At 51.6% G+C, this 10,356-nt stretch overlaps 1 protein-coding gene across 1 annotated transcript; it reads right to left on the bottom strand.

Annotated features, from left to right (window-relative positions):
• Positions 1–6,338: 6,338 nt before the first annotated feature.
• On the bottom strand, positions 6,339–7,523 carry N0V96_007776 (uncharacterized protein; the record flags this gene model as incomplete). The annotated part of the gene is made up of 3 exons (XM_065758129.1): positions 6,339–6,837; positions 6,901–6,960; positions 7,315–7,523. 3 exons carry the CDS (start codon positions 7,521–7,523, stop codon positions 6,339–6,341), a joined length of 768 nt encoding a protein of 255 aa, XP_065613271.1.
• Positions 7,524–10,356: the final 2,833 nt, after the last annotated feature.

The following is a 10,356-nucleotide window of genomic DNA, read 5'->3' as shown; positions in this document are numbered from 1 at the left end:
TGATGATTATGATAGTGACCACGAGTAGGACTATGATCATGCTAAGTGGTTGCTAACGATGTACGCTTGCATAGTAGAATAGACATCGGCTTTTGAGGAAAGCTTGAATTGCTGCAGTTTTATGATATTAGTGGGCATAAGTTACCACATTCAAAATCATCCCACTTTATACTCGACTCCAGGTAAACATTACACGCATTGAAAGACATCATTTGTGAGGGTATGTATCGTTCCGAGGGATTGTAGGGTGCTGCAAACGTTGGGCGTTGCGGTTCTAGTGGACCTGTTTTACTTAGTAATTGCAATGGTCTTTCTGAGAGACTTTATTAATCGAACAAAACGAGTTCCTCAAAAGTGTGAACTCCTGCTGGACTGTATATACCCATACCATTCTGCCCATATCTGTTGAGTTGGCTTCTACTCACAGAGGATAGCCCTAGCAGATAGGCCTAAATGCCTTCAAACATGAACCCCAGGAAAACTCTGTGACTCACTATCGAGAAATTGCAACACAGCTTCCCTTCATGCTGCACATCAGACAAATGTATGTTCAAGTCACAATGCTCGAGTCATTACTCACTCCATAATCAAGAGAAGACGTGGTTTCCATGAACATGTGAGATGTGGTAACCTTTCGTGCATCTCCAGCACTAGCGAGTTCGGATTGATCTCAATGTAGTAGAGTAAAAAAAAATATATATGCGTTGCTGAATTAAGATTTGGGCAACCGTGCGTGATTCGTCCATTGATAATGTGAATTGAATGGAGAGGCAGCATGTGCATGGAGCAATGTTGTCGCGGCCAGTGCTCAGCTCTCGCTAGCCAAAGAAGTATTTGATTATACGTAGCAATTTCCAAAACCCAGACTTGCTAACCATGTTGTGCTACCAGATTGCTACGGCAAGAACATTCGGCCAGCTCAAGCTTAGGCCAAGGATGCAGCGTATACTCCGCGATATTGCTCGTGCGTACATACACGCGACTAAAGCTTCCTCTCTACAAAATGCTCTACAACTCATCATTGAACAGAGTCTGGAGGCTATCTTATGAGAATTACTGCACAAGAAGGTAGCGTCCGAATACTATAATATTGAATATAGTACTACGCTCCCGACTCAACTTATATAGTTACTTAAGACTCATAGCATGATCCGAGAGCTCTCAAAGATCGAGACACGGAGTTCAGCCACCAGCCACATAGACGTGCGTCTGAAGAATGAAGGAATTAACCCTGGCAGCGAGCAAACGGTACTGTCTACCTGATCTCTCGTGTGCACAACGAAGACGTGACGCTGATGAACTTCTACAAGTCATGCATGGTAAATGCGAGGCCTGGATAGGATCATCTTCAAGAAACACCTATGAACTTGTCCTCTTGCACACGACACGTTCCAACCATTCGACGTTGGGATGCAGCAGCAGCGTGTAAAACGTATAGGGTACTGTCTGTGCCGTTGTTCATTCATCGATTTGAGCGGTGGACACCTTATTATATTGAGCAACCAAACGCCATCAACACGGACTCGCAGCAAATATCTAGCAAACACGCTACGCATTTGACGTTTCCATATATCGATGCATAGTCAGTCGCTCAGTCATCGTTGCATCCAGGTCCAGGACTACCTGTAGAAGGGCTCGAAAATTAGATACCATAGCTTGGCGCACGTACGTAAGCTCATGAATGGCCAAAGATACTCAACTGGGCGCTCACTGGTACACAACACTTGACAAGCAACTACTTGGTCGGATCAACTGAACCCTACCGCGGAAACATACAACTGCGTGCCTACCGACAATACTCCATAATTGACTCGGGACATCCAGATGATGGTAGAGTCTTGCGGGCATCATTTCAGCGCCATGACGGCATCGGGCATCCGTGAAAGGTGGGCAGATGAGAAAGTCGGAGTTTACTCCGATGATACCCTCTCCCTCCCATGGAGCCACTATCTTGACGATCAGCCCTTGTTTCGCCCCCAAAAACATGATTAAGAAACAAGCAGACCGATCATCGGCCCACCTAGAAAGCCACCATGCACTCATGCACGACACAACCGCCCCTCGGAAAGAGCGCTGCATGGGAAAACATCCATCCCAGAAACACCGACGATAACACCGCGGTCAATATAACCTTTCCGAAAATTCATCGCGATAGGTGGTAGCACTCGAGCAAGGATGAGAGTCAGTCTCCAGCATCGGATGGTCACACCCAGGCTCGTGGGAGAGGAAGAAAAACGACCCCCACCCTCCATCCCCCCCGGACCGCCGAGAGAGGAAGAGAGAAAGACCGGGGACCCGGACTCCACCCCGAACAACACCGGCATCGCCGACATTTGTCCTTTTTTCTCCACATCCGGCCGAATCATTCCCCCCTCTCCCAGGACTCAAGCGCAGAAAGCAACACCTTCCAAAAATTGCGGCAAATCTGCAGAGTCGGCCGAAAGAGTCAGGCGAGTGTGCCGCAAGTGCGTGGCAGGCAGGCCACAACGTGGTAGTATCGTCAAAGATCAGATCCCGAAATGAGACTCTGTAATCATACCTCGACAGGCTCATCACATCCCGAGAACCAGTTCTATTGTTCCCCCTCCTGAATGGCAACACCTTGCGACACGTATTTCAAATCGCAGTGTATCATTTGCTCGAGTTGCTTTCCCGCTTTTCCAGCCTCTCCAATAAGTCTACCTACCCACCTACCTTATGGTATAGGAATGCCGCTACAGTCTGCTTGGTACTATACGATAAACCGAGACTACCCTATCTCGCATCTATAACATCCCGCAGCTAGTTACAGACATAGACCAATTACACCAGACCTTTCCTATCCCACCTATCACCGAGAAAACCCAAGGTAATCTTATCTACCTACACAGCATCAAGGAAAAACGACCACCTTCACCTTAGCCCATGCACTAAGAACATCGTGCTGACTAGGCAAAACTCCCCGAACAACACCCAGATGCCAGATAACCTGAGAGGTAGGTACTTTACAAACATTACTTACCTACCTAGGTGCCTAAGTAGGAACCCAATGGAACGCCTTCACGAACACGACTCAAAGTGCCCCGCGCCTCACGTCATCTCACGCAATCACGCACAATCTAATCCATCTCATCACACTAGCACAAGACCCCCTCTACACACTACCATCGTCGCTCACGCGGCCACGGCGTCAAGTGCGCTTCAGCCGCCGCATCCCCCTCACCACCACCACTGACCACACATACACGCTCATCGGTCAGGTTCACCTCGAACACCCGCACCCTAAATCGATCATGCTCACCTTTGCCCAGCCCCAGCCCCCAAACCCAGGCCACTCACTCAGTCGCTCACTCATCACACTCACTCTCACCCACTCTCACCCACTCACACCTACCGCACACCTTTCCTCACCTCACCTCGATGGAGAACAAATAGTAAAAAAAGTGTTCCCACCTTGGAGCATTCCGCCGCACCGTACCTACATTACGTGCCTGACTTGCGTGATACTAGTCCCGGAATCCGGCATCACACACACACTCACAGTCTCACGCACATCATTTCACAGCGTACGGAGTACTGGAACCTGCGTTAAGCTCACCGCCCTTGCCTTGCCCCTCGCCCCTCGCCCCGATCACTTGGGACCATCGTCGCCTACCCATTCGCTCGTCACCGTCGTCGTCACGTATTTCTCGGGTCAAGACGGTGGTCTACCTTACCTCACTCCTCGCCCCACCTTCTTAGAAGCTCCGTCATCATCGGCCTCCATCACGAGACCTCGACTCGTTCCCAGACCATCCGTCATCGCGCACCCATTCAACCCCATTACGATACCCATTCACACCTTTGAATCACCACCATCTCACAGGACAAAGTCCCCCTATCACGAGCCTAAGCACATGACTCGGAAGACAATAGCAGCCTCACTTTGACTATCATCATGAAAAAGAGAACCGGCTAGAATGTGACAATTCCGTGATAGAACTCCCATTGCCGAAGATCTACCTGCCTGCCTGTCATACACAATCCGCACGCCAACGTCATCAAATACCCCGGCCTCAAGCAAGCATTGCTAGCCTCGGCCCCATTCGAACCGAAGTGATGCTGGGGCCCTGCCGAAATGTCACGATCCATGGGGACCAAAAACCCCAAGATTGAAGAAACCCCCCCCACTCAGCGCATGTTTCTATCAGCCACTAACCCACTGCCGTAATTCTCCCGCGCCCGCTGGGAAACAAAAAGCCTGGAACGCGAAAATGACACGGAATGGAGGACCTAATCCAACGGTCTTATCCAGGAGACTGGTAGAGAAAGGGCTTGACTGAATGGAAATGGGGATACCCTGAAAAGGACCATTCAACTTGAACGGCCGCACTACTGGACGGACAAAATTGACCCAGGGGATCAATTGCTGACAAAGTCATCTAACCCTGCACTCACTTGACTTCCCCAACGCTGTGTAACACACAGTAATCAAAAGAGTCCTTCACTTGCACCTGTAAACCGTAAAACCAACCTTGCAAAAAGTTCTAGACCAAGTCAGCATGGAGAACGAGGACATGAAGCGGCACAGCAAAATAGCCCTCCCCGACAAACGATGGTCCAGAACCTCGAAACAATGCACACACACATCCCATTGGTCGTCTGTTCATGGTGTGCCATTTAATATCGAGATCCTGCTGTAACCTAACATCCTGTTCATCATTACCCATTCGTTACCTATACAGCAAAGGACCTTAAGTCTGCACTCTGCCTGCCGAAAGCCGCCAAACTGACCCCCGCGGGGGAGATGGATGGAAGGAAGCAAGGCAGGCAAGAGAGTGAGAGAGAGAGCAGCTCTCCTCAATCACACAAGTCCATCCTCTTATCACGGCATTCCCAGACTTGTCCATCCGTGGGAATCCTAACCCTCCGTCGTCACACCTTTCAAGTCTCGCGTCGAGCGCGTCTCTCTTTCTTCCTCTTTCTGCCTGTCCCTAACTCGCCCGCTTACCTTACCTGCACTGATTGTTACGCTGGCACTCCCGACTCCTCGAGTCAGTGCCGCACATCGCCAGGCCCCGCCCGTCCACTTCACGATCCGGGGAAGACCGCACCGCAAAACACAGTGATCGACATGTGTACGTCCGGGGGAGCAACATTGCATGTCGTCAAGTCCAAAGAGGTCTGGCGCGCGTGTGTGGATCGGAACGATTGGGGTCCTTTTCCCCATCTCCGAGATGCCCATCCCATTCACCTCGGCTTTCCGTCATTGAACTCGGCGGTGCCGATCAATTGAAAGTCAGCTCGACGCGATTCTCACACAATTGCGACAATCCCAAGTGTATCTGCCAAGATTGTTCCCTTGTTCGGATGATGGACCATGCTGTTTGTGGTTTCAAAAGAATATGATATTGTCCCTTTGGGAGGAGGGGGAGTACTGTATCCGCCATGTACCTCCTCTGGGTTAAATGTGAAATACGCGCCCAAATACTAGATCCGTGATGCCCTTGATACTAGCTATTCCCGGTTTCCGTAGATGCTTTGTCCTTCTATGTATGCTCAGATGGCCTTTGAAGAACCCGTCATGTGAGATGATGATGTGCCCCCAACAGAGAGTTGTGGCAATGAGTGATGATGAAAAAAACAACAGTAGCCCCCGTCAGGAATTGCCTTCCAAACCCGCAACACGGATTATCTCGTAGAAACCTCCGTGTGCTTTCGTTGGGTAAGGCGTAGTGAACCAAACGGGTTTCGCTGCAAAACCGAGACAGGATTAACCATCCCCAAATCGCTTTACCAAATGCCCATTAATGCCCATGCCCCATGTCAATGCAACCCCCAACTTTTTTGTGATCCTGCCCGAATTTCCCCTCCCTCACATGACCGAAGCCATGGCGTTTCGCAGCCCAAAAAAACAATCGTAAATGCGCAAATGAAGCCCCCACAAGTCGCAATGCTAGTCTCTCTGCCGAGACGCCATACTTCATATTTCGTGGGGTTGATTTGCGGGGGGGCATCAGAGGGGGTAATGGGACGGTCAGGGAGGTGTACGGATGAGTCGGAAAGGTGACATCCGGAAGGCCATTATGAGAAAGAGAGAGATAGAGCTTGAGATGGTTCATCTCCCCTTGTCGGCTCATCACCTCCGTGGTTGCCCCCGCGTTTTCCGGTGTTCGAAATCGACGCTAACCCCGCGCTCTGGGGCTGGGATTATACAGGCGAGGACGAGAGGGGAGACCCGTCAAACCCGCCGAGCGCACGCACACCGTCATTCCCGTGGGGTGACGAGGTGTTAGTCCTCCCCGTGCGGTTGTGTAATGGTTGACTGAACCAGGTGAATGGCGGTGCAGCCTCCCGACACGGTCCCCGTCTGGCGGTGTCTAGCGACCGACCATGGGCGTTACCAACTCAATGCTTTTCGGCCTTGAGTAGCCTGGCCCAGTGGGTCTCCGCGTCGGTAGCGGCCGATCCATGCCACTGGAGCTGTAGTTGTAGGCGTAGCCATTCGCTGCGTAGCCTCCGTCGTACGTGGCCGGGAAAAAGCTGTTGCTGCCGCGGTTGTACGAAGTGCTGGGGCTGTTGGTGCTGCTCTTGGTAAAAGGCCAGATGCTGGCGTGCGACGATGTGGGAGACGGCGGGCTTGGGGGTCGGATGCTGAGTGACCTCAACGCGGAGATGGCGGACGAGTATTGCGCGCCGGTGGTGGCACCTGGTGTCGTGGGCGGCGAGAAGTGCATCGAGTTCGGCCTTGAGGGGGACGCACGAGGAACAATGTCTCTAGGCTCGGGGTTGCATGCGGCGTAGAAAGGGTAGTTACCCATGTGCGGTTGGCTCATAGTCCTGCCAGTTGATGCAGTTTGCTGATCATGCTTGCGGCATCTGCGTAGTGTCAGTATGTCATTCCTTTCGTTCTAGGACATTCACTTGAAAGTGGCAGCTTACGATTCTGAGCAGTACAGGAACCTGTCATCTTGAGGTACGAATTGCTTTTCGCAAGTCATGCTAGATCACACGGCCCAGTCAGCGAATTGTTCAGTCAATAGGGTGGGAACAATGGCTCGAACGGGAATTTGAGTGCGAAGACACCCATCGGAAGAATAGCAACGCGCACTACAATGGGCGTCCATCGTGACACTGCAGACCTCCCGAACGGGATGACAATCTGCAACAAAGATTGGATGACGGACAATGTTGCAAGACGGTTTGTTGCGGGGTTGACAATCTAGAACATGGCGGCGTCGAAGAGCACTCATGTCCAGATCGGGGAGTAAGAGGTAAGAGTGAGAGTGAGAGTGAGAGAGAAATGTCGAATGCGAACAGTGAAGAAAAGAAAAGAAACTGTCGCAGCAGACTTACCAGAACTGGGGAAAACTCTCCCGTTCATCGTCCCACGAGTCTTGCTGTTCCCGTTCCCGTTCCCGGTCTCTGGGGTTCTTGCCCAACTTCTGGGGAGTTTGGCGTCTGGTGAGAGTCGAAGGACGCTTGCCGTAGCGGGAGGGATCGGTAGCTGTGACAGTCTTCTCCGTCATGGAGGTGTTGCCCGACTTTCTGCGGCTGTGATGCATTGTGAAATCTTTCTCTTGGCGTATGTATGTACGACTGAGAGAAAGGGATCTGGGGAAGGGGAAGATCGAGAGAAGAAAACAACAAGCCAACGATGCGACGAGGTTGGCAGGGGTTCTTCTTGTAGTCTATCGCTCAGACTCTCGCAGCTCACGCTCACAGTTAGTTTCCGAGTCCTCAGTCTCAGTTGGTTGTGTTTTGGTGCCTGTATCGGCGGATGGACGGCGGGACGATATAAGCGGGGAATGGCGGGTTTGGTGGAGGGGTAGCGCCGTTCTATTCCCCCAAGAAGCGATGATTGACGAACAACAGCGCGTAGTGCCACTGCGGTTGCGAACGTCCGTCCTGTCTCGGCCGTCGGGTTTGGCAGAGGCGATGGTGAAGCAGCGTCGGACGAGGGAAGAAGATTTCCGAACCCTTTTCTTCTGCAACAGTGAAAATTTTTCGCAACAGTCGGTGAGATGTGAATCTAGACTGCTTGTTGGTGGCCTTGTATGGGAATGCAGGAAATTGGTCCCTGCTTTCACGCGTTCCGAGTGGCAAATTCGAAGCCCTGGGCTGAGTGAACGAACAGGTAAAGGTAGGTAGAGTGGTGGTCGGCTGTGACTCCGTGTGTCTTGTCCGCCCGCTGAAGAGATTTTTTCTTCTTCTCCGGTCGTTGGTCTTCCCCCGCAGGTCAGAGCGGGTGCTGGGAGGATTAAGAAGGGTCTCGAGCTATCGCAATGTGCAGGGGACGCCTGATGTGGTATGCCTTATTTCCAGTAGCTAAGGCGTCTTGGTGATGGATTGAAAGATAGCGGCGGGTTTGGCTGGGGGGTGTTGTGGGAGTGGATATGTATGTATATTTGGCCGAGAGCTGATAAGTGATGGATTGCCTGTGGGTGATGGCTGATGGATGGATTGTGGTGCGGGTTTGTGACCGTGACCGTCGCCGTGACCGCGATTGATACAATGCTCCAGATGAAAAACTTGTAGAGAGAGCCCGTGTTCCTCCTATCAGGCCAGTCGGAAGTTTTTAATGCAAGAGACAAGTCTAGGAATGAGAGACACAGAGAGAGAAGAGAGGTGTGTCCAAGGCAGGATAGGATAGGCCAAGATGGGATGGGATGGGAGGTCAAGGGAATAAAAGAGGCGTGCCGCCAGTCCAAGCAGGCCTGATGTGGTGCTACAAGCTTGCAGGAAGGATTGGCCGGATGTGATTTTTCGAGAGGGCTAGCTCGGCTGAGGAGAGACTGAGAAGAGTACCTGCGCTGACGGTTGCTATTACCGTGCTAGGTAGGTATCTTTGGTGAGACCCGACGAGGTGGGTGGTGTGAGAGACTCAGACTCAGTAACAGGAGAGGTGTGCGGGTTGAGTCTCTAGGCTCAGAGTGAGAGAGAGTGTGTGAGAGACTGGGGTTGACTTGCACCAGCGTGGGTTTGTTTCTCGCTCCAGGGATAATCGGGGTCTGCAGGTCAAGTCTAGGTACAGTCGGAACTAGGAGGTACTCTGCTAGTTGCAGTACAATGTTTGCTGCGGCCTGGATCTTTCGAGGAATTAATTAAACAGCTCGTAGGAAGCACGATGACGCCAGAGTCGAGAGCGAGTGCGGGGACCAGGGCTGGCTAGCTCCAAATTGGCCCGTTGTCCGTCTTCCGTTCGGGGGTGGGAATTTGCGAAAGAGAGATGCGATTTGTGTATCAGCAAGGCGAAAGCCGAGCAGCAGGTGTGTGAGTGTGAGGTAGTTTGCCCTTTCTAGGTGCTCGGTAGAAGGGACGACGGATCCTCAAGTGGATTGAGACGATATAGAGCCAGACTGACGTAGTGATCACTCAGTCAAAGAAGAGATTGCCGAGGAAATGTCAAGGCGAGGAGACAGAGAGCAATTGGCGACAGGTGAGGCTGCTGGAACCGGTACAGCATTGGAGCCGGGAAATATATGTAGACCCGCAGACGGTTGGTTGGACTCTTCGAATAGTGTTCAATGGCTCTTCTCTTGTTTGAATGAATGGAGCCCGATCGAGTGTGACTCTTTCCGTTGCCGTCCTTACTTGTCACTCCCTTGCAAGTTGATGGATGGATATTCTTTTTTTTTTTTTCCCCCTTGTCTACCCTCTGTGGATTTTTCAACCCGGTACCCAGACAAGCCGCAAAGACGCAAGGTACCTCGGATTGACGCAAGGACAGGCAGGGCCGTGGGCTCGCCGAAAGCGGAGATGCTGTGGTGCGGACGGACCTCCAGCTTATGAGATGGATCAAGCGCCGCCGATTCGTCCGTCGTCTCAACTCTGCCGATGACAGCAGCGAGAATGCCACCCAAACCGTATGGGTATGGGTGCTGTAGCTTGTAATTGTGTGTGGTTACAGGTGTACCGAGTAGTAACGACGACCGGAGACTAGACACCCTGATGAACCCTCTCGTGCTAAGAAGGGTATGGCGTGAGGGTCTTGATCTGCTTGTGTCCGAACGAAGCGGTGGGAAGCAAGGGCAGCAAAGCTAGGAATGAGCTCTCTGGCCTTTTGCTGGATAGCCGCTGCTTCTGTATGAGGACTGGCGGGTTGGCTGTTGCGTGTGAGACCGGAGAATAAAATGTCGTTCTTTGTAGTCTGTGTGCAATGTGTATGCAGCCGTGTCTTTTTTCGTATCCCGAGCTAATTTGGTATGGAATTCCTTTGGAAAAATGTCTTCTGGCGCAATATCTTTTTTTTTTCTCCGTCCCCTCGGCTTCGTTTCTTGTCTAGCCGCTGCGATTTTTTTTTCTTCTTAACTCTTCACCGACTTATTGACGTGGTTGAGAAAACGGGTTCGCTAGCGAAGAATAAAAAATTGCCTTTCTTTTCAGATCGAGATTCTA

This window comes from Colletotrichum fioriniae (genome assembly GCF_027942845.1).
Source record: "Colletotrichum fioriniae strain IMI 355084 chromosome Unknown scaffold_9, whole genome shotgun sequence".
NCBI lineage: Eukaryota > Fungi > Ascomycota > Sordariomycetes > Glomerellales > Glomerellaceae > Colletotrichum > Colletotrichum fioriniae.
The sequence above is the reverse complement of the archived record's forward strand: the minus strand, read 5'-3'. Positions and strand labels throughout refer to the sequence as shown.